This window comes from Sparus aurata, chromosome 7 (assembly GCF_900880675.1).
Source record: "Sparus aurata chromosome 7, fSpaAur1.1, whole genome shotgun sequence".
Classification (NCBI taxonomy): domain Eukaryota; kingdom Metazoa; phylum Chordata; class Actinopteri; order Spariformes; family Sparidae; genus Sparus; species Sparus aurata.
The window spans coordinates 22,630,459-22,653,724 of NC_044193.1; the positions used below are offsets into that span (position 1 = coordinate 22,630,459).

The 23,266-nt window shown below is 42.1% G+C and overlaps 5 protein-coding genes across 5 annotated transcripts in view; 3 read left to right on the forward strand and 2 right to left on the reverse strand.

Annotated features, from left to right (window-relative positions):
* Positions 1-1,228: 1,228 nt before the first annotated feature.
* LOC115585759 (vesicular inhibitory amino acid transporter-like) lies at positions 1,229-5,008 on the forward strand. The gene is made up of 2 exons (XM_030424390.1): positions 1,229-2,109; positions 2,905-5,008. The coding sequence occupies exons 1-2, from the start codon at positions 1,729-1,731 to the stop codon at positions 4,090-4,092; spliced, it is 1,569 nt and encodes a 522-aa protein (XP_030280250.1). The 5' UTR covers positions 1,229-1,728; the 3' UTR covers positions 4,093-5,008.
* Positions 5,009-5,742: 734 nt separating this feature from the next.
* Positions 5,743-13,679, forward strand: bpifcl (BPI fold containing family C, like). The gene is made up of 16 exons (XM_030424419.1): positions 5,743-5,873; positions 5,969-6,082; positions 6,220-6,334; positions 6,515-6,646; positions 7,622-7,777; positions 7,864-7,927; positions 8,034-8,094; positions 8,256-8,347; positions 8,544-8,720; positions 8,845-8,904; positions 11,800-11,967; positions 12,216-12,283; positions 12,369-12,411; positions 12,516-12,576; positions 13,019-13,095; positions 13,214-13,679. Exons 2-16 carry the CDS (start codon positions 5,983-5,985, stop codon positions 13,259-13,261), a joined length of 1,422 nt encoding a protein of 473 aa, XP_030280279.1. The 5' UTR covers positions 5,743-5,873; positions 5,969-5,982; the 3' UTR covers positions 13,262-13,679.
* Positions 13,680-13,907: 228 nt separating this feature from the next.
* Positions 13,908-19,451, reverse strand: LOC115585076 (PRELI domain containing protein 3B-like). Its single transcript, XM_030423153.1, has 6 exons — positions 19,295-19,451; positions 17,706-17,874; positions 17,245-17,334; positions 16,178-16,248; positions 15,797-15,899; positions 13,908-15,694 (listed from the first exon to the last, which is right to left on the reverse strand). The coding sequence occupies exons 1-6, from the start codon at positions 19,324-19,326 to the stop codon at positions 15,578-15,580; spliced, it is 582 nt and encodes a 193-aa protein (XP_030279013.1). The 5' UTR covers positions 19,327-19,451; the 3' UTR covers positions 13,908-15,577.
* Positions 19,452-19,960: 509 nt separating this feature from the next.
* On the forward strand, positions 19,961-21,903 carry atp5f1e (ATP synthase F1 subunit epsilon). The gene is made up of 3 exons (XM_030423154.1): positions 19,961-20,115; positions 20,482-20,606; positions 21,698-21,903. Coding segments are annotated over exons 1-3 (159 nt in total). The 5' UTR covers positions 19,961-20,083; the 3' UTR covers positions 21,700-21,903.
* An 84-nt stretch (positions 21,904-21,987) lies between these two features.
* LOC115584321 (piezo-type mechanosensitive ion channel component 2) overlaps positions 21,988-23,266 on the reverse strand; it is a 29,291-nt gene continuing 28,012 nt past the window's right edge. The window contains exon 53 of the mRNA XM_030421660.1: positions 21,988-23,181. Within this exon, the coding sequence (XP_030277520.1) occupies positions 22,926-23,181 (256 nt within the window). The 3' untranslated portion in view covers positions 21,988-22,925. The remainder of the gene's footprint in view (positions 23,182-23,266) is intronic.

The window sequence follows — 23,266 nt, forward strand, 5'->3', positions numbered from 1 at the left end:
GTTTCCTGTGCGCAGATATGTAGAGAAAGAGAGAGAAAAATAATTGATATCAGACGAAGTGTTTGGTGTGTTAGAGGGACGGACGCGTTTTTTTCTTTAATTCCGTGCGGAAGATTAAAAAAAAAAAGGAGGTGTGTGTGTGTGCGTGTGTGTGTGTGTGTGTGTGTGTGTGTGTGTGTGTTGGAGGAGCTGTCCGTGGTGCTGCTGTCGGTCCTCTGCAGCAGGCCAGCTGCAGGAGGCTCATCATATCAACAACGAGTTGCGTCCCTTCACAGCCTGCTGAACGCGCTCGGCCGGAGTCAAGCTGTTAAATGAGCTGGAAAGTTAAAATCTGTAGACGTGGATGAGAGGTTCAAAGACGCAGAACGGGGCAGTAAACAGCGCCGTCGATTTTAACCTGCTAATATTAATAAAAAACAATTATGTTGGCAAAGATGTATGTATGATATGGGAACACAATTTAATTGATCCTTAAAAAAATTAAAAGTCCACACGCGGATCATGAGGCTTTTGAGTCTTTAGATTAGATAAAAAATTTAAAAATACCCATGAATTGTGTGTGTGTGTGTGTGTGTGTGTGTGTGTGTGTGTGTGTGTGTGTGTGTGTGTGTGTGTGTGAGCGCGCGCAGAATACGCTAAACTCCGCGTGCTTCATTTCACAAATGTCGGACGGATATTCACATGTGGAGACACATGTGAGGTCAGACGGAAGTAAACAATGATATAATTTATGCACAATTAATAAAAACGTTTTAATTACATTTGTGGTGCCGTATACGGCAGACTTATAAATGTAAGGATGTATAGATATCGTTTTTAATAGAGAACATTGTCGCAGGCGGACGCAGGCTGCCTGACTGTCAGAGGTGTGTTTGGTAACGCGCCTGCTGTTTGTTGACGGCGGCGCTTGTCGACCTGTTGGCGGAGCGCAGCGCGAGAGCAGGTGAGACACGTTTGATCCCTTCATTCATCACGTCAGAGACAATTCTGTGATACTGCTGCCTTCAAATGACCTGACCGCCTCCTCCGCGTGATCACTGTGCCACTGACATAAAGTCAACCTCTCTCTCCCTGTCTCTCTCTGTCTTCTGTGTGTGTGTGTGTGTGTGTGTGTGTGTCTCTTTCTCTTCTCTCTCCCCCTCTCTCTCTTTTACTCTCCCTCCTTTTTCTCTCTCTCGCTCTTTCTCTCTCTCTCCCTCTCTTTATGTCTCTCTCTCCCTCCCACCCCCTCTCTCGCCCTCTCTGTGTCTCTCTCTCTATGCGGACACGTGCACGCTCCTCTCTCTCTCTCTCCTCTCTCTGGATGACGCGCTCACAGATTCCTGTCTCCAACAGGACCCCCTGCTGACAGAACTGCCTGGAAGAAAAAAAAAATGCCAAATTGTCTTTTTTGACGCCAGATGCGGACATATTGTCGCGTTGGTCTCTGTTCTGGGGCGTTCCTTCGCTGAGGCAGACGCCGGGGAGTGTTTTCTGGAGGGAGTACTATGGATGAGCAAGTGAAGAAAAGCGGCTGAGGATTTTGAGCGGATCGGGTGAAACGGTCGGGCTGTCGTGTTGAGGGTTGGTTGCGTTCGCGCTATTTCACGACGACATCGAAGAGGCAACAGGCATGACTTTACAGTAGCAGCGCAAAGCACAAACACATCACCCTGCATGCACCTGCGTCTCTGCGTTTTACTCGGTAAAATCATTTCCAGCTGAAGATCGTACTCTATTCGGATAAAGATGGCTCATCTAATACGACACAAGCTGAGCAACAAGCTGACCAACGCGGCCCACACGGTGACCAACAAATCCCAGGCCAAGGTCAGCGGGGTGTTCGCCCGGCTGGGCTTCCAGGCCGCGACGGACGAGGAGGGCCTGGGCTTCGCCGAGTGCGACGACTTGGATTATGACTACAGGCAAGGGATGCAAATGGATGTCCTTCAAGGAGAAGAGGAAGGGGGACACATGGAGGGAGAGGGGGGGCTGGAGGGAGACAGCCACTACCAGAGAGACGGCACCGGCCGGAGGGCCTCGTCCCTGAAGACAGGAGGCTCGCTGGATGAGGACAAGCCCAAAATCACGACCTGGGAGGCTGGCTGGAACGTCACCAACGCCATTCAGGTACACTGTGATTACTGTCAGCCTGCATGTGAATGCTGAAATACCATGTGCTGCATGGATCAGGCCCGCAAGTGGCCAAAAAGTCACCTTGAAGATTTTCATATTTTAGGATGTGAGAAAATGTTTTCATGAATGTGTGGACGCGCATCAGTTCACACAATCCAAGGTTAGAATAAAGCAGCGTGTTCAGCGGTGTCGAATAAAATTAGATTGAGCTTTTAAATATATTTAAAGAGAACAAAATGTTATCAGAAATAAACGCAGGATTCAATTAAACCTTTTGATTCGTGGTTTGTGAGTGAACTCATTGCAGCCACTGGGTCTTAAAATGTATTTATTCAAAGCTTTTTATCAGCGGGGCTGCAGGCAGGGCCTGCCTCACTTTGATAGCCCTGAGGCTGAATGGCACCCACGTGCTTATCAGCGGCTCTATCAAATTGGAGTTGTAATCGAATGAATTACAAAAATTCGTTTATAATTCGTTACATTTAAATGATTTAATTCGAGTGGGCCTGCAGCCTGCTCACCAGAAAGGCCTGTCTTCAAGGGCGAGGCGGGAGAGAAAATAATTGGTGATTATATTGATGACGCAAACGCCGGAGATGAACCAGCTGCGATAAATCACACATTTTGGGCTGCGTTGTTATTTTAATGCGCAGAATTGATATTTTTGTCTCAGTTATTATGTAAGTTGCGGGCCGTGTGAGCCAGTCCCTGCATGCCCGGGCTGGCTCGGCCTGTCACTGCGATGTGGGCCTCGTCCATTACCACTCAACTGCGCCTCTCTGTCCGCAGGGCATGTTCGTCCTCGGCCTGCCGTACGCCATCCTCCACGGCGGCTACCTCGGCCTCTTCCTCATTATCTTCGCGGCCGTGGTGTGCTGCTACACCGGCAAGATCCTCATCGCGTGTCTGTACGAGGAGAACGAGGACGGCATCAAAGTGCGCGTGAGGGACTCCTACGTGGACATCGCCAACGCCTGCTGCGCTCCTCGCTTCCCGGCGCTGGGCGGGCACGTTGTGAACGTGGCTCAGATCATCGAGCTGGTCATGACGTGTATTCTGTACGTTGTGGTCAGCGGAAACCTGATGTACAACAGTTTCCCGGGGTTTCCCGTCTCCCAGAAGGCTTGGTCCGTGGTGGCCACGGTCGCGCTCCTGCCGTGCGCGTTCCTGAAGAACCTGAAGGCCGTGTCCAAGTTCAGCTTGCTGTGCACTGTGGCGCACATCATCATCAACGTCCTGGTGGTGGCCTACTGCCTCTCCAGGGCGCGCGACTGGGCCTGGGAGAAGGTCAAGTTCTACATCGATGTGAAGAAATTCCCCATTTCGATCGGCATCATCGTGTTCAGCTACACCTCGCAGATCTTCCTCCCCTCCCTGGAGGGAAACATGCAGAAGCCCAACGAGTTCCACTGCATGATGGAGTGGAGTCACATCGCGGCCTGCGTCCTCAAGGGCCTCTTCGCCCTGGTGGCCTACTTGACTTGGGCAGACGCCACCAAAGAGGTCATCACGGATAACCTGCCTTCGACCATCCGGGCTGTGGTGAACCTCTTCCTGGTCTCCAAGGCGCTGTTATCCTACCCGCTGCCGTTCTTTGCCGCAGTTGAGGTCCTGGAGAAATCCTTTTTCCAGGACGGCGGGAGGGCCCTCTTCCCTGACTGCTACGGCCCCACTGGGCAGCTGAAATCATGGGGTCTTGGCCTGAGAATTGCCCTGGTAGTCTTCACCTTGCTCATGGCCGTCTTTGTCCCGCATTTCGCCCTCCTCATGGGTCTGACTGGGAGCCTCACCGGCGCGGGCCTGTGCTTCCTCTTGCCGAGCCTCTTCCACCTGAAGCTCCAGTGGAGGAATCTGCTGTGGCACCACGTCTTCTTCGACGTTGCCATTTTTGTTATCGGAGGCATATGCGCCATCTCCGGCTTCATTCACTCGATCGAAGGCCTCATAGAGGCGTTCAGGTACAATCTCCATGACTGAGAGCTTCAGAGATGACCTTTACTGAGTGGCGATGTCCTCAAATGCCGCACTCCGGCAGGCTGTCACGGCGCAGACCTTATCAATCATCATGTTGACCACTTGGCATATAGGAGCTCACGAGGAGGATTATTTGTGTGAAGTGTACATCTTTTTATTTTGCCTTCGTGATAATGTGCAATAATAAACTCTACAATCATTAGTGTAAAGTAGTTTACTCATTCCGGGAAAAAAGAAAAAACATGTTTTATGAACTGGACAGAGGAACACAACCTCCGCATGACAGGGGGCGATGAAAAATGCGGGCACTGACGGGCCTGTCCAGGTATCAGTCTTCATGCAAAGTTGTCAAAGATCCAGTGAAAGTGTCCGCAGTGGGTCTAAACTGTGAGTGTGTACGTGTTTATATCTGGGGAATGAAATTATGTGGAATAACAATGGAGTGAATATGTTATTATTGGTTTTTGAGCTGCTAGATATTATCATTAATCCCACATCAGAGAAGAAAATTAAAAAAAAATATTAAAAAATAAGACCAAGGCACCCATCAGGTCAGATGGGGCCCCCTTGGGTGATAATAAACCATGAATAACGTATGTGTAGTTGTTTGAACAGACTTTTTTTGTTACTTTCAGTTTGTTTTTTGTGTTTTTTGTTTCTTCCATCTTATGCCTATAGTAGTCCTCGTTGGCTTGTTTGTTTTTCTTGGTGTTTTTCAAAGTGTCATTCTGGATGAAGTGAATTCAAAGTGCAAGCAAGTGGGTCCTTACTGTGTTATATGAAAACTATGTCTGTCTGATAATATTCTCCTCCTATTGAACTTGTTAATTGTGATTTAATGGAACTAATCATGGTGTGTGAGACAAAGAGTATCTGTTGAATTAAGAGATAAATAAATCAAATATTTTATGGCTGGTGATTCTAATGTTTCCTTGAAATGCAGCCAGGGGTGACAGAGAGGCGTCGCCGCTCTGGCTCTCTCTTTCGTTTCTTGCTCTTCAGTTAAACTTCCTCTTTGATTAAAAAAAACAAAAAACTATATAATAATTCAGCTTCCCCTTTCATAAAAAGGCACCTAGCGACTGCATCGTTCAAGTACAGTCGAGTCGGTTTTGAAGACAATTTTACAAATCACAAATTTGCCTCGAGGGGCCACGCAGCCACAATTGCTAATTCAAATGACAATTTCTTGACAGGCTGCAGAGACCCCACAGACAGCTTGTGGCAGACCGTGTGCTAACCTGGCACTGCTGACATAAATCAGGTTGGCACCTCAGAGCCACGACACCTGTGTATTCAGCAAAAGAAAACAGGAAGTGGCTGACAGTCTATATCTCACACCACTGTCTTTAATGTCAAGCTGATTGTTGTTGTTGACCTAAAAAGGCAACATTAAAACACATACTTTCACTTCCCTTTGCATGTTGGTGGACCCTGACAAGACTTTATTTGAGATTCTTAAAGTCTTTCTCATCAGATGCACTTTGTTCATATTCAACACTTGAGCTTTTTAGAATATAGTTGTTGTTTTTTTAAAAACACATTAAAGCTCTGCTAATTATTTGGTTGGCACTGACAGAGCACTATCAGAATCAGTAGCTTCCTGTTCCTCAGACATACCAAACATACAAAACCAACACATCAGTGTTTCCCATGCTGTCTGCTGTCAGATGTCACTGAGTTTCACTTCTCAGTGATACAGGAAGCATAAAGCTGCAGTAAATCTAGCTATTCAGCGGCAGTTCGACGAGCACCAGGAGCTGACTTTCAACTTTTCAGTCCAGGTATGTGACACAATGTCATTAAAGAGCTTTATTTTGAGTAATGTGTTTGAATTCAGGCTTGGTGTTTTAGTAAAGCCCATTGCTTCACACCACAGGGGGCCCAGGGAAAATGCTTCCAGCCGTGATAGTGGGGCTCATGCTCGTGTCTTTGACCTGTGGAGAAAATCCTGCAGTGCAAGTCATTCTGACCAACAAAGGACTTCAGTACGGTAAGGCAATCTGAGGTGGTGTAATTCACCCAGTTAAGTTCATTCAAACCCAAAAAAATAATTGATTCAGATGGTGATTGGGTCTTTTTCATTTACAACAATTTTATAAAACTTCATGTGAGTGCTGTCTGTCATAGGGAAGCATGTAGGTGCAGGATGGATTCAGGAAAAGTTGGAATCTGTAACTTTCCCTGACATCAGCGGGAAATTACGCATCGGCATCTTAGGCAACGTACACTACACGCTGACAGGGTAGGATTACACTTCTTGAATATTCACTTCAAGTTCATATCCAAGGTTAAGACGACGTCTTCACAATCAAACGTGTTGAAAATGAATGAATGTAATGAGGTTGAACTGAAAATCTACACTACTCAGACCTGCGTCCTCACACCTGTCTACACCTGTCTTTGCTCTCCTCGTGTGAACCAGCGCCAGGATTACAAAGTGCGACTTTCCTGAGCCTTCTGTCGAGTTCTATCAGAGCGCCACAGGATTCAAGACATCCGTCTCAGGCCTCAGTGTCGCACTAACCGGCGAATGGAGGGCACACTATGGCCCCATGTGAGTCTTCCCCAATCTCTGCCCTCCTTGTAAACTCCTCGAACCCCACAGCTGCTCAGTCAGGGTTTGTAGTGATACTAATATGACAGAATACATCTTATAATTTCTCCAGTTTGAAATGATGAAATAGAAATGCATAGTAAAGACTTAATGAGGAAGTGATATTAAGGTTATAATTCATGAGCCTTTGTGATCGTAGTTCGTCTGAGGTCAGTTAGAAAAGGGAGTATGGGACATCATCCCACAGAAGTTGAATTGACTGTTATGTCAGCCTTTAAAGGTTCGGTGTGCAGGATTAAGGGGGATCTATTTGCAGAAATAGAATATAATATTCCCAATCTGTTGTGTTTTTATTTACCAGAGAATGAGTATTATAATTCACCATGTTGAAACACAGTGTTTCTACAGTAGCCACAATGGACAAACCAGACACTGGCTGTAGAGAGGTCTCTTTGTGTTTTTCATGTTATTTCCACTAAGCGAAATAAAGGGAGCCAGATTAGAACCATTTCATTGGTTGTAAACTGCTACCTCATCGGTAGAGTCCACTAAATCCAGACTGGACCATTAAATTCCAAAAAAAGTGAACAATCTTACTATAAATGAATTGCATGTCAATCAGATCTTGTCATACGATCATAAAACAAGCATTAGTTGGATGGGTTAGCTAATGTTAGCAATATAGAAAGAGATCAGCAGTTTATCACCTCCAACAAGACGGTTCTGAAGGACCAACATGGAACCACTCAATGGTTAGTCCTGAGATCCCAAATAGGTTTGAAAAGATGAGTTTTGCACCTCTTTTTAAAGCCGATATCTTCACCAACACACACAAAAATAGAATATATTACTTTTCTTATACAATCACTCTGCTAGGCTCTTTATCATACTTGCTGTGTATGGTGTAGGCTGCATACATACATGTCTCCCCAACACTGATGTGCACTGACTTTGTTTGTTCTGTGAGTTTTTCAGACACAGCGGAGGGACATTCAACATGGCTGTATTCAATGTGGCTGTGACCTCTGTCGTGAAGCTGGGGAATGACACCAACAGGCATCTGTCCGTCAGCAGCGTCCACTGTGATGCTGGAGTCGGAGGTGTGAACATACAGTTCCATGGAGGATCCAGGTACAGCAGAAGACAGGGAGGGGAAGATAATATAAGTGGTGACACTGACGTCAAGACGTAATCCCTCTTATGTCATTTGTCAATAGCTGGATCATCGAGAAAGTGGTGGATCATTACAAGGGGAGGATCGCAGGTGACATAAGGGACGGGGTGAGCGTTTCTGTCTTTGTCCTGTCCGAACATCAGATGATACTAATGTCAAAGTTTTTTCAGTGGTGAGGACTGCAGGACATTTGCCCTGTTCTTTCCTCCACAGATCTGCCCAAAAGTGCAGGAATCCATTGCAATCTTGGAGCAGCACCTACAGGCCATGAACGGTAACACAACAGGCTACATCTTCATAAAGGACTTAATTAAAAAACAAATGTACACGTTGAAACCACTGACGTTCAGGCCAACAGTGGGTCACAAATAACCGTCAAGAATTAAAGTCTATGAACTGATAATTCCGTCTAGTAATGATTTCTGTTCTGTTCAGTTTCCTTTAACGTGAATCAAGTCGTGACTCTTGACCTCCCTCTCACCGGCTTACCTGTTGTTGATGCTTCAAGTCTGAATCTGGGTCTCAAGGTCAGAAAAAAACACAGAAGTGCTTACATGTGATCTGTTTTCTAAACTGTGGAAGTCCCCTGACATTGGCAGCACTTTCACTTCTTTGAGGAAAGAAACGTGAACACATACACATGTCCAGCATTTCCTGAAAAGAAATATTAACAGGAAGGTAATCAACAGTTGTTATTGATAATCTGCTCTTCTTTAATTGAAGGGAGAGTTTTACAGCATCAAAGCTCCGGCAGAGCCTCCCTTCCAGGCCAAGCCTTTCACGGTGCCTGAGCAGCCGGGCCGCATGTTGTCAGTGGGCCTGTCTGAATTCACCCTGAACTCCGCCTCATTTGGTTACTTCTCAGCTGGAGTGTTGCAGGCCGTCATCAATGACAGCATGGTGAGTAGTATACCCGAAAACAGACAGTTGGGTTTGAATTCATGATAATTTTTTTTTCATCAGAGTAATTCATCCATCTGTGATCTCCTTAAGAAATTTTTTTTTTTTCTCTCCATCATCTCAGATACCTAAATTCTCTCCTGTGCATCTAAATACCAGTTCAATGGGGCCGTACGTTCCTCAGGTAAGTGTATCTGTATCAGGGTTACATTTAGCAACAGTATTAAATCACCGTGCGGATGACTTTATGCCAGCCCCTTACCTGGATTAGCATTGCTTACTCTGTGCCTGCGCAAAGGTCGAAACTTTAGACAGTTGCCTCATTTTTCTTTACCTCATTCTCTCTTTTTGACCTTTTTTTGCTCAAGAGCACTGAGAAAAACAGACATCAAGAAGGCAAGCAAAGGAAAATACCAAAGTCATACAAAAACTAACTAGGGCTAACCATGAAATAGCGTAGACACAGGACAGACGCCATGTCAAAAAAAACAGACGAACCATCAAAGAGTGAAGGAACAACTCAGGCTCAAATATAAACTAAGCTAACGAGGGGATCAGGACCAGTGAGGCCAGTTTTGACAGAAGTCAAACACAGCCGTGGATATCACATCATTTTCTAGCGTGCTACATTTCCAAGGTTCTTGGTAAAATGGACTTGTATTTCTTTAGCTCCTCCCCAGTCTACTGACAGCTTAAAGTGCTTTACAACACTTGTCACATTCACACACTGATAGCAGATGCAGCAGCAGTTTGGGGTTCAGTATCTTGCTTAAGGATGCTTCGACATGCAGCCGAGGGAGCCAGGGATTTGACCCTCCGATTAACCGGACGGTGCTGTAGCTGTACTTCCTGAGCCACAGCCGCCCCAGGTTCTTCTTCACATACGACAACACAAACACAACTATAGCTATACTAGAAAGGAGAACTCGAGAACAGACATGAGGCTCGGATTTCCCCCGTGCTTGCATTTCTGCTCGAACCTGAGTTTCCAGTTCCTGTTTTTAGTTCTTTCATGATTGAACTCCGTAGTTCAGCAGTTCAGCAGTTCATCAGCTGCCATCGATTGCAAACATTTACATGTGTTGAGCAGTGATGTGTGAAAGTCTATATTAAGTGTAATACTGAAAAAAAAAAAATCCAGACAAAATACATTACTGGTGCCACCACTGAGACCCAAACTGCCACAGCAATTAGTGTCCCCAGAGCTGCCTCACTGCATTTGTCTGGAGATGAAGCCTGAGGGGATGCATGGAGATTCATTTAATGAGCAACTCAAACTGAACAGAATGTTTTGACTGATGAAACGTACAGTTTATAAAGTGACCAGCAGCAGTGTATTATGCGTAACAGACAATCCCCAAATGATCCCCAAATTTGAGAAAACTGCAATTTTCAGTTCCAAATGAACTATTTGCTACATTTAGCCAGGGATTATAGGTTGACTTAAGTTTGATGTTGAAAAGAAAAGCATAAATTTGAGATGATGCTTCCACTGTCGGGTGCAGAGCAGGTCCTTAGCTTGGTTGTGCAGCCTGCTCCTCTTAAACATGGGAGACAAAGACAGTTGAAATTAAATTACACAACATCATTTTTAAAGTTACTAATAGTACACACAGTAAATTTTGTTCAGCCACCTTCTATCTCTAAATTCGATTAAGTTAATGAAGTGTATTAATCAGTTTCCTCAATACACGATATCTTAAGCATAAATTAGGGCAACAGTCCAAACTTACAATACCTCAGATCCTTAACATCACTAGGCCGCCGTTTAAAAATACTCTTTTCTTTGTAAAAACAATCTCAGGGGAAGCACAGTTTGTCTGGCTGTGAACAAACACATAAATATAAGATGTCTATGAACATATAATAATCAAGATGCCCTTTTTGGCGTCTTACTTGATATTGTGTTCTTTAAAATGAGGAGGTGAATCCCCGGACCTATCAACCTCAAGCAAGAACATAATTAAGTTATAAATATCAACTTTGATATATATACATTAGGATAAATCATGGTTGTAGTCCAAACAGTATCTCAGATCTTGGCCCATTTAAATCCACTCTTTTCATTCTGAAGAAAAAAAAAAAATGTTATTTACAGATTATGAATAGACATGACTTCTGCCTTTGACAATGTAGATCAAGTTGTAGTTCTTTTTAGGTACAAATGTTTATGACAACGACCCATGCTGAGCTAAAAGAGCAATATTTCTTCTCCAAAAAGTCCTAAAATCTAGCTCAAAATCTAAACACTTGTCCTTTCTCTTGTTTTCCCGGTGCCGAAACCATCGTTCTGTTGATGTGTTCAGGTTCTTGTTGTCACCCTCGCCACGCCTTTTGTCACTCTGCTGCCCAGAACAAACTTATTTTTTGATAGCACACTTTTCTAATTGTAGGACAGTTTACAATATAACACTCCAAATGAAAAGGGGTTGAAATGATCCATACTTAGAAGGCAGCAGAGACTAACTGGCTCTCAGCTCAGGTCTGTCTTGCCTGAGTCATGTTGTCTGTTGGACCTGATGGTAAATTTAGAAGCTATGCTGCTGCTCGTAAAAACCCTCCCACACACACATACACAACCGGGAAACCACTCTCTGATGAACTCGACAGGGGTCCAGCTGGACAGATATTAGCTAGGGGCCACTCTCGTCCAAAATTATTATTATTTGCAATTAAATAAAATAGATAAAAGCAAATCCTCACATTGGAAAAGCTGCTAGCAGATAATATTTGGCATTTCTTGTTCAGCCAACTCCTGTAAGAAACAGCACAGATACAGATGACTGTAACAGTATATCCTTACTGCATGTTAATGGTGAAATTATTATGTTGCACACAGTAAAAGCATACAGCACTTAACACACTTGACAGAGAAAATGACTTGAGACGTTAAATACTTGTCTGCGTTCATTTTAAGCTTTCACTTTAGGTTTTTAGTTGTTTTGTTTTTTACTCTGACTGTCAGTATTCGACTGTTGAAATCACTTTTTTACTCTTCATGACAACGTTGATGTCCTTAAAGTTCTCTTAAATATCACAGGATGAAATGTTCACCATCCACTGTCCTTCGTCTCTGCAGCTTCCTAAGATGTTTCCAGGCCTGCTGGTGAGTCTGCAGGTTTATGCCAGAGAGGTTCCTCTGTTCTCATTCCTGCCTGGCGCTGTCTGTCTGGACCTGAAGGGCGCTGTCAAGGCTTTTGCCATCCAGCCAAATGGTACCCAGACCCCACTGTTCAAGCTCAACGTTGTGAGTACTTACATCTCCTGGCCTATGAATACATGTGTATTTATGTCTTTTTCATTTTTTCTTTCCTTATTTTACTCCGAATGTCAACGATGCATAAAAGTAGTTGGATAGTGAAGTACATCTGTGTGTTTTGCAAGGACATAAATGATATTTTTCACAGAGCAAATGAGAAACAAAACAACAGACGTATTTATGGTAATAAAGATAATACTCTCCGCAGCTGTAAATTTACACCCCATTTCTTTCAGGACTCACTATTCAGCGGTAAAGTGTGGATTGCTGACGGCCGACTGAAGGGCTCCATGAAGTTGAACAAGTGAGCATCGACATGTTTAAAAGCACACACCTGAGCCGCCCGAGTTCACAGACCGAAAGTAACCACGCTGCTTCTTTTCAAACAGCCTCACAGTGACGCTGGTCTCGAGTGAAGTGGGAACCGTTAAGGTACACAAAGGACACAAACACCACATCATGTTCTATGTTGATGACAGGCTGCCTTATGTACAAACAGCCAAAGACTGAAGAACACGTGTTGTCTCCGTTTGCAGACCGACGCTATCCAAAACATTTTATTGAAGGTTTCGAGCATTGCCATGGCAAAAGTGAACCGTGAGTCATCAGCTCCATCTTTTTGTGTTCAGTTCTCACTTCATTTTCTACTTGAGTATTAACCAGTGTTCTGTTATAATGACTAAAACGCCACTTAAAGGGACGAAGGTGAAATAACAAAAGCTTATTCTACATTACACTCCACTCTAATCAGTTTGAAACCCTGATTTTCTTTCTACTTTGTGATTTGCCTGAGATTATTTGGACAAAAACTGTCAGTGTAGGAAATGCAACTTGTTACTACTTATTATTATCATCATTCCATCTTCTGAGACTTTGAGACTCTGAGAACAGCAACTTCAAGCTTCACCACAATAAACTAAAACAACACAGAAGGATGAAAAGTATTTTTTTCACAGATTCCACAAATTTGAGGGTAGAAAATGCTTTACAATGTGCACTGTGCATCTTCTTTATGTTGACATGGACTGTTCTGTTTCAGAGATCCTGGGTAAAGGTGTCAGTTTACCCAGAATGAAACAGGCAGAGCTGGTCAACACAGTCCTGGAGCTGGATAAGGTCAGTTTAAGTTGAAGAACGCACATTAATGTTTGGTTGATGTTTAGCTTGTTGAGGACATTTAAATTGATTAGGAGAAAGAAATGTCTGAGCTGACCAACGTCTTTCCTCCTAACAGGGGTTTATAGCCGTCTCCTCAGATGCTCAGGTGTTGATGTCAGACTGACCGGCCTGTTTAACATCAACCATGGACGCTCTTCATCACAGTTCGAATTCATCAAGCCAGTGCATGACAAAAGCACTTACAGGAGCCTTGCTATGCACATGATCAATATTTCTGTACTCGTAATTTACACATCTACAGCTCATCAGGTCAACAGTGATGCAGCCTGCAGCTCAACTTTATAAATGCATATAAAGTGGAGGTGCACAGCCTAAAATCTGATCATTTCTTTTACACAATAATGTAAAAAAAATAAATATGTTTTGATTACTTTCTGTCTCGTTCATTTAAAAATGGTAGCTGAAAATGTTGTCATCAGAACCGTCTTCTCCAAGAAGAGAAAAAAAAGGGGGTTTAGTTGATTTAAAATGACTTTGTTTGTGATTCTTATGTGATTATTTCATCTATTAAATTCGTCACATGAAAGCTTTGGTTTGTTATCACTCTCAGTGTGTAGCTGTTATTGTTTAAACAGCCACCAGAGGGCACAACAGTTTCAAAATGTGCAATAGACAGGCAAAAACAATCTCAAATCAAACATCAGCACTGAATAAAGACATACAGAGAATTATCACCAATCAGACGTAGTGCCCCTGTTTGTGCACTAGATAGGTTAAGTACGTTTTTAAAGAAACACTTCACCACCACATTCTTGAAACAATGACATCTCTTTATTGTTTTAATCATTTCAGTGGGCACTCTTGAGACTGTTCACATTCTTGGAATGTAACACCACCAAAATATAAATATAAGCCTATTTACAGCCACTGTTCCTAAAATGTTCCCCCATTGAACAAGAAACAAAATGACACTTCGTTCATGAGAGGAGACACTGTCCGGACACTGATTGGCTGATCGGTCAGTTATGCAGAAGACAAACAGAACCATCCCGAGCTGGACGCTGCGTGACAACAGTCAGTTAATTCTGAAAAACATTTTTAGAAGATGCTAATTGGAGGCAGCTGGGACAAAGGCCGGCATGCTGCAGATACAAAGACCTGCAGATTTAACTTTGACCATGACAGCAGAACAAGATACTGACTGTGGAGGAAGACTTGTGATGCTGAGCTTCCTTATTGTTACACTAGAACAGCTTTAGTTGTTCCACAAAACCCTTTGAATGTAAACTTTAATTTGTAGAACTGTCCTTATTAATATTTCTGGAGAGAAGAAAAAAAGGAAGCACAAACATAAGAATTACAGGGCTGGTATGTGGCCACCATCTTAATTTGGTCTTAATGAGCTAACAGGGAAACCAAACAAAGGTCAACTATGTAGCACCTGAGAGTCTGCTGTGGGATAAGAAAAGGGAAATGTTGTATAAAAACACCACGAGCAATTTAACAGCCTTCGTCAATGTTCACAAATACAAATGCACTATGAATAACACCGTCATCTACAGACAGTATGAAGTACAGAGTGGGTTTGTTCACTATCATTAATACAGTTTGAAAGTGTTTTTCAGTATTAAACCGGGTCGATTAAGTCTTTCACATTTAATCTTGGCACACACAGTAATCCTGAAAGTTACCCTTCTAAATCTCCTCCTGCAACACCGGAGAACGTTCACAACACTCATTTTGCAGCTGAAAATAAGTTAAACATTCAAGTATGCACATTCTTAGACTGTAACATTTAACTATGCAGCACATCATCAGTGAGAGAAAACAATGATAAAAGGAAAGAAAGACTTCAAGCAATGGAGACATCTGTACCAAGGGCAAGACCAGAGAAGACCAGTTCACAATGCTGACATCTTTAGCTACACCGAATCAAACAAAAAGGCCCGGCCCTGAGGCTTTCAGTAAGTAACAAGCCTTGGCTGGTCTTCATCCTGCCTGCACCTACAAATATGATTTGTACACACTCACTCAGATAATTGGTAGACTTTCAGTGTCAGTTTCTGCAGAAGCAATGAAGAGTGAAAGATTACAGAAAGTGAAAGAAAGGCGAAACAAAAGGAAGGAAACTGATGAGATGTGGAGGCACAGTGTGAATATTTAAAAAAAAAAGAGCTTTATCATCACAAGACTAAGTCCTATGAGCTTCAAGTGCAGTCCAATTCGACCCTGTTTGTTCTTTTAACTGTCATCAGCTCAACCCTCCCCATCGCTGCCCACAGCCGCGGTTAAGTATCATACTCGTCGGGCAGACTGCTGGGGGGTTCCAACTGTGAGATCTTGTGATGTTCTCACACACACAAAAAAAACAAACATACGTAGGGCCAAAAGATGGGGCTGTGGTTATTAGGCTGTGCTGGCAGGTGAGGTGAGAGGAAATGTCTGAGAGGTCCATCAGTTCTGTAGAGGAAGGCCGGGATCATTTGTCTGCAACAGCTGCTGCCATAGGCACGCGTATACTGCCACGAGCGGTCGCCGCCAACTCCTCGATTTCTGTGTTTAACCGTCTGATGACCCACTCCATTGCCTCCCGACCCTGACACAGACAGAGGAACAGTGTTACGAAACATAATGTGTAGTGACAGGTACGAGTCTATCATCAGGAGGAGTTACTGGGGGACTTTAAGGGCAGCGTCACCTTGCCGGCGTTGACAGAGATAGTCTTCGCCATGAGGCCCTCGAGGTAGCTGCTCAGACTGATACCTTTCACGCTGATCAGAGCCTCCTGCGTCAGCACCGTCCTAAACACACAACCACAGAAATAAAAGGTCATTCAACGCAAAATCTTTTTTTTTGTATCAGTTTGATCATTTCTTAATTAAAACTAAAAAACATTTTTGACAACATAAGCCATCCACAAAGCCATCAATAACTTTATGAATCAAACATCAAGTAATAAATATTCAGCCTCAAGTCAACTACTACTATTACTACTACAACTAATAATAATAGCAATAATTATGATAATAAAACTACAGGGGACATTTGAAGGTAATAAAGGAATATTTGAGTCATTTACTTTTCAGGATCCTGCGGATGTGGTTTGTATGTCAACTTCTCGTCCACGGATACCAGGTTAGTGAAGGAGATCTGGATGGGTAAAATAAAATAACATTTTGTTTTATTAACATGCCACTCAGCAGGCATTAATTCCTTTCATTTAACAGCACCAACAGTGACAACAGTCAAGGCAGACGCATTAATTTGAACTATTGATGTGCTTTGCTCTACAAAACCGGGAAAAACAGGAAAAACATAAAATCAATTGACAATATAAACACCAACAAGTGGAATGGAGCAATTATTCATACGTTTGAGTTACATCTGTGTTTAACATATACAATGTTCACCTACATCAGCTAATTCAATTCAACACCCCTTGGACTTGTGGTGAAGTTGATTTAAATGCAGAAATGACTCTTAACATTTCTGATGCTAATGACTCTCAGGTGAAGACCGTGTGAATGTTTAGGAAATAAATGATACGTGTCAAACACATTGGCCATATAAATGCATAGTGCAGTTAAATAAATATCTACAAGTTTTAAAAAGCCAACACATACGTGACGTTGACCAGATCATGTGCCGAGGCTGACTGAGGAAATGACTGGGGTTTAGAGGGGCATAGGACGAGTCCACACATGCACAGGTTTTTCTTAAATTGTAGCTTCTGCTACTCAATTTGCTCTTTTATCAACACGTTTTAGGTCACTGAAAACAGACCTGTGGCAGATCTCTTCCAGGGTTAGGGTAAGGTTTAGATATCAAGATATTAAAAACTCTCTTTTTTCACTGTTTGGGAAAACAGTCAATCAAGTGGACTTATCGTGACATTTTTACTTGAAAAAATAATTCTGTTTTACCAGAGAAACTCGCAGTATGTGAGAAAAAATTTACTCCAAAGATATAATGATGCGTAAACTGACAGAATTTGTAATGAATAAAATATTCCCATCATCAATCGCAGAAGTCTAAATATGTATAAACACTGGCACACTAAAATAATCCCTTCACAACACTGTCATGTAACATCTATTCATATTGATAGTGTATATATTAAGAATGATCCATGTGAGAACTACTTACATTTGTAGATTTGAGCTCAAAGGTCTTCTCTTTAGGGTCCACCACTGAATGTTCCTGAACGTAAGTGCATGTTCTTGTTACTCCGATAATCTGGAACAGAGAGACACGACTCGGTTTAAAAAAAGCAGCAACCTAGCATTAGGCTTGTTTGAGATGAGCAAGGCCTGCTCAGAATGTATCACCAGTGACTGTCATACGGTGCATTTTGATTTAGTTTATCTATGACTTGTTCTGACGTCAGGCAAACTCAGATCAAGGCAACTGCAGCTGCTGAAGCTGGGTACTGCTGTTGCTATTGCTCTCCACCACAGAACTTCAACACATCTGCCTCTCCAGATCTAAGAGCTGATTTAGAACAAGCTAAATAGATTGGTTTGAAAACATTTTAATAAACCATGATCAGATTTAACCAGATGCAAGCATTTCAGTGACCTTGTGGCATTTCTTATCATCTAACTTACAGACTTGGCCATTGCCGGGAGCCCCCACTCCGTGCTGAGCAGTCTGCTGCTGTGTAACCGTCCCTCTGTGTCCACGCTTCTGTTAAGAACATCCACACCGAACACACCGGGGTTCATGGGGTTGGGGTACTTCTGCATTGCTGCCTTGGTCACCGTCTCCCATGGATGGCTGTCAAAAACAACATTAACATTAGAAACAGCAACTTTCTAATGGCGTCTTAACATTTAAGCAGGTGAATATCAGTCGATGTTATTATTATAGTAAATGTGATGATGTCAGTGCCCTCATTTGCTTTGTATCTAGTTTTCACTGTCAATATCACTCAGCCCATTTTCACGACTTAGGTAGGTAACCGAAAATACTGGATGAAAACAAACAGTTACTTTGAATACCATTCTTAAGCTTGATGCATAACATTAAAAAACTTCTTTCTTCATCCCTTAAAAATAATGATGACTTTGTTTTAATGATTATACAAAGAGACAGCAGTAACAGCAGCAACAATAATCTTAGCTGGATGCACCTAAATTACTATTTCAGTAGTAGGAAAAATGTTTCAAACTTCTGGTTGTGCAGCTGGGTATACATCAAAACATGTACAGATATACTAAATCCTCCCATATGTCTGACTTCATTAATTTGCTTTAATCTGTCAAATCACGCCAATCATGAGAAAAAGGGAAACATTGTCATACGTGCTCTGCCTTAAGATGATACATAATAATTTATTTAAAAATTGCCATGTTCATCGTTGCAGACTCAAAATGGAGGAATGACCAAAATATTAGGGCGGACTCATTTACGGACGGACCAGCCGTACAATGGCAGGTGGAAGAACGCCCCCGCTGCACAGCGCAGACTATCATCATCATGGATTCATCTAGAAAATAGTAAAAATGGACACAAATGCTCTGACCATTGTTACACATTAGTTACTGCCTGATGAGCATAAACACACCGAAAAAAACAGACGTATCGTTATTTTCATGGCAAGCTCTCTCCTCTGACAGCCACACAGACCGTTATGTAACGTTTATGATGGCGGTACATAACGTTACGTACAGTAGCGGATTTTGTCTCAGTGATTAACACCAAAAACATGAACTGCAAACGAAGACACTCATCTTCTGTTATCTCGTGGCTCACATATTACAAGGAGCTTTCAAATTGAAAACGATATACAAAGTAAGCAGCTGCCGTGACAGCGTCAGTTAGCTTAAGGCTAATAGCAAAAAGCTAACGTTAACGTTATAGGTTAACTTAGCTCGCTAAAGCAGTTCAGCACAAAGAACGACTAGCGTATATTTAATAAAAAAGAAAAAAAGCTTCAACGTTAAACATACTGTTCAATGGATTTCACATGTTATAAACATCGTAACTAAGTTAAACGGCAAACGGTTATGTAACCTTACCGCAGGTTTCTTTGTGATAAGTTACTTAACTTTTGTGCAACCTTAGCAGCTAAGGACGCTAGCAGCTCTGTCCCGGACAGTTTGGACAACCCACAAAAACTTGTTGTACGAAAAGAAACCAGTTACCTAACAGAGCTGTTTGTGTGAGACACCATCATGGACAGAAAACTACTCACTTGAAAATGTGCTCTGACGCCCAGATCTTCATTTTATTAGGCTTTTCTGTCAGGGCTCGGGGAGCCGGCGACTAATGACAGCGTGACCGAGGTGAGGAAGAAAGGAGGGACTGAAGGAGACAACCTTTAATGGAGCCTCTGCGGCGACACTCCCCCTGGTGGCGCACATGGGTACTGCATAAAGTAATAATAGCACTTTTTTACTGGTTTTACTCCATAACAATTATTTTACAAGTATTGTTGTTGTTTACAGTGTTACTGTTATTCTGTGTTTGCTGTTTTATCACATTCTGGTAACTAAGCATTTTTACATCCATGCAGCTCTTTTCTGTTGGTGGATCCTTTAATACACCTGTACAACCTGTACATAACCTGTAAAGTGAAGTTGTTCCAACAAAGCAGCTAGATAATCATTGTCATCAGTAAAATCATTAAATTCCTCAATCTAAAATCCCAAAAATACAATACAATTATGAAAACTACTTCTTCTACTACTACTAATACTACTACTACTAATAATAATAATAATAATAATAATAATAATAATAATGATAATAATAATAACAATATATTATGAGGACATTGTTACACTTACAGTTTTCATTTGACCTTATTCTAAATTTAATAATGTTTGCAGAGAGGTACTGTCTAAGGGGCGGGACAAGCGACCCACAAAGCTGTCAATCATGATCAAGCACTGTTCTTATTGGTTGTGGAAAAGACCAGCGTATCTCAAAGACGTCATCACGCACATATCCGACCTGTCCTTGAAGCCACAACACAGCCAAGATGGTCGCATACTGGAGACAAGCAGGCCTCAGGTAAAAATACATGTATATTCACAGAGTTAGCTTTCTGGCCAATGTCAGCAACGTTATTTTGATGAAGGATTTGTAATTATGATTGCACATTTTCATACTTTGTTCGAATTCAGTCTACTTGGTCCCTCCGGGAGCTACGTAACAGCTAGCTACTGTCATAGCTATAGCTAGCTTTTAAATCCATGCGGTTAATTTAGGGCGCTCACGTTAAGCTAATAATCGTCCACGATGTGACTCTATCTGTTTCAATGCATCGGATCCGTTATTTGTTACTATCGAGGCAGTTATGTTTTGCCCTTCCAGAATGATCTCTGACAGCATTGGTTGCCCTTTAGCATGCGGCTAACAAGTGTGTCCTCTCTGCAGCTACATCCGCTTCTCCTCTATCTGCGCCAGCGCGCTGCGGGCTGCGCTGAAGCCGGAGTTCAAATCCGAGGCAATGAAGGCCGCAGAGGCAAGCGTCAAGGTCCTCAAACCCAAGACAGCGGCATGTAAGTTTGTCAGATATTTTTTAAATCAGAATGACAGAACTGCATGTACAGTAATTATCTGCACATAGATGCATCATGGCCCCCGACAGTCTGTGTGTTTCAAAGAGAGGCAGGTTTGACATTGACTGGTGACAGTGTGCAGGTTTTCATTTCAGTCACAGACTGGTTAAACAAGGTCTCAGAACACTGACTGAGGTGGTTAAAACTACAAGGTTACAAATCTGTGACTGTGATTTATTGAGGCAAAAGTACTGCAGAATTGTGAACCCCATTTGTGCACACTACAGTATCAAAATTAACTTTAATGTAAAGAAGTGCCATTTTGTCCTATTGTTTAGTTATTACTAATTCACTGAATTAACATTTGAGCATCCTTTTACTGTTGTACCTTGTCAAGATGGAGCTACTTCTTCTTAGACAAGGTTGTTAAGTCAGAGTACTTGGGCAAAAAAATATTCTAGATCAGGTGTCCCTTTTTAATTTTTCATACCTTCTTAAGTGACCGCCTGTTTCTAATAGTTATTGAATGTCTGCTTATGAGGTTAACCAAATGGCTGAGTGCAAAATTGCACGATCTACTTGAATTTTCTTTATGTGAGGTGATTCTAATAGTTTGGAGTATGAGATTAATCGTTAAACAGAAAAAACTGACCTGACTTTCATAAAGTTATAATTTAGTTTGCCTTATTATTGAAAAGTTCCCCAAATTGTCAAAGCCTCTGCCCTTATTGTGTTCAGTGCAAAGCTTGATCTCTAATTCTCAAAAGGCAGATTAAAACCTTTCTTTCATTACATATTTCTCTACCTGATGATGCCTTTATCTTGTGTACATGACCGAGGCCATTTATACGGTGCAACAGATGTGTGCGCTTTGTGTTTTCTTCAATCTTTTGTATGTTATTTATATATTGTTTATATTATGCCCTGCCCTGGTCATTGTCAGCTACGTTAAATGATGCTGCAATAACTCTACTGACTCTATTAAGCCTGAAACCTGCAGTCACTGGTCTGAATGAGTTCTGCTTGGAATGCTAAATGCTTTTCATGAGGATCTTTTAAGTAATTTTTCTGTCCTCCTACTTCTTCTCCAGGATCTGAGCCCATGATGTAGATAGTTTTTTCCTTGAGCTGTGGGGTTGGTCATGTCCTGTCCTGTCCTGCATGCTGTGGAGAAGGCTGGATGAAAAGATGGATGACACCAAGATGATCTGTTTTCAAACTGTGGACCCAAATGAAATAGCTTTTTCCCTATTAATTTGTAATTAAAATTGTATTAAAGATGGACATCGGAAATACATTTTGTTTCGTTGTGTTGTTTCCTAGTTTGTGAATGTCGCTTTCACAGCGCTGCATAACAAGAAACCACTACATTTCTGTCCGTAACAACATTTTTTATTTCGGTATAAATGAATCGGTGCAGTAATCCACAGTCATATCCAGAAACATGGTATTTACAGAGGTATGTGTGTGTTGATCCATGAGTATGCCAATAGTTTGTTGACATTTCATTTTCCATGAAGAATCTTATGCCAGGAAGTGTCAAATAAAAACCTCGATCTAAATTCATTTGAAAGTCATGCATTGCCCAGTGGGTTTAAAACAACTGTCAGGAAGAGTATTCTTTTAACCTCGGATTATTTAGAGGTGTGTGTGTGGTTTGCTTGTATGTAGGTCCAGTGTGTAGGGTTTAGTGGCATCTACCAGTAGCAACTGACTGAATGCACATCCCCCTCAAGAAATTGGGAAATCAACCACTTTTACTTTTAGGTGATTATACACTAATGAAAACATAGTTATACATATTTCTGACAACTAATCCTGAACACGAGTTGTTTTAAATAAAATAAATCCTTATGCTTTTTGCAATATAAGGGTTAGTCAGCCAACCAACAGAAATGTCAAGAAAAGTAAACCTTGCATTAAGGAATTCTTTAAACCATCATCAGTCCATAATTAAACTCAAAGTGTTTTTCTCAGTATACATGTAATAGTATCATGACAGACATCTGACCTATTTTATATGAAGATGACCATTAGATTAAAATTCTCTCGCCATTCAATTAAGTTCAAAGGTCAAGATCAGTAGCAGAATCAGAGAGGGACTCGAAATCTTTCTCAATGACATTTCAGCAGGATTCATGATTACAGCCAGATCATGAAACATGTTCACCCTGCTGCCACACAAATCTAATTATGACTGCATTGCGTAAAAATACAATTTCTACTGAACCACATTTTATTTGCTCTAATACATCAGTTTGGAGTGATAGGAGTTCAGTGTGGACACTTCTGATGTCCTGTATGACCAGATAGCAAACCCTAGCTGTCTTTCTTCTCTCTGGTCATCTTGATCATGGTCTCCGGCGATCGATAGAGGAAGATTAGTTTCTCAAACAGCGTATGCTCCAGCTCCATCTCTCCTGTCTCACGCACCACGAAAATGTCCGTGCAGAGTTTCAGGACTCGGTCCACACACGGCAGCTCCTCGAACATGATGGACCTGGATATCCCGTTGAAGAACTCCCTGACGAACTTTCCAACGACCAACACCACCGACATATACAGGCCTATGATGCTGTGGTAATGGGGAAAAACATAGATCATCTGTGTCATCAATGGAAAAAGTAAAGACAAATATTGAGAATAGAGAAGAATACAGT

Bases quoted from the DNA above. Each gene is read 5' to 3' on its own strand.
- LOC115585076 (XM_030423153.1), bottom strand. From the start codon at position 19,326: ATGAAGATCTGGGCGTCAGAGCACATTTTCAA. The intron at 17,335-17,705 runs GTAAGTTAGATG...TCTCTGTTCCAG, and splicing joins TCCCGGCAATGGCCAAGTCT to ATTATCGGAGTAACAAGAAC. The intron at 15,900-16,177 runs GTAAATGACTCA...TTGTGTGTTTAG, and splicing joins CATCCGCAGGATCCTGAAAA to GACGGTGCTGACGCAGGAGG.
- atp5f1e (XM_030423154.1), top strand. From the start codon at position 20,084: ATGGTCGCATACTGGAGACAAGCAGGCCTCAG. The intron at 20,116-20,481 runs GTAAAAATACAT...TCCTCTCTGCAG, and splicing joins TGGAGACAAGCAGGCCTCAG to CTACATCCGCTTCTCCTCTA.
- LOC115585759 (XM_030424390.1), top strand. From the start codon at position 1,729: ATGGCTCATCTAATACGACACAAGCTGAGCAACAAGCTGACCAACGCG. The intron at 2,110-2,904 runs GTACACTGTGAT...CTCTGTCCGCAG, and splicing joins ACGTCACCAACGCCATTCAG to GGCATGTTCGTCCTCGGCCT.
- bpifcl (XM_030424419.1), top strand. From the start codon at position 5,983: ATGCTTCCAGCCGTGATAGTGGGGCTCATGCTCGTGTCTTTGACCTGT. The intron at 6,083-6,219 runs GTAAGGCAATCT...TGTCTGTCATAG, and splicing joins CAACAAAGGACTTCAGTACG to GGAAGCATGTAGGTGCAGGA. The intron at 8,721-8,844 runs GTGAGTAGTATA...CCATCATCTCAG, and splicing joins CCGTCATCAATGACAGCATG to ATACCTAAATTCTCTCCTGT.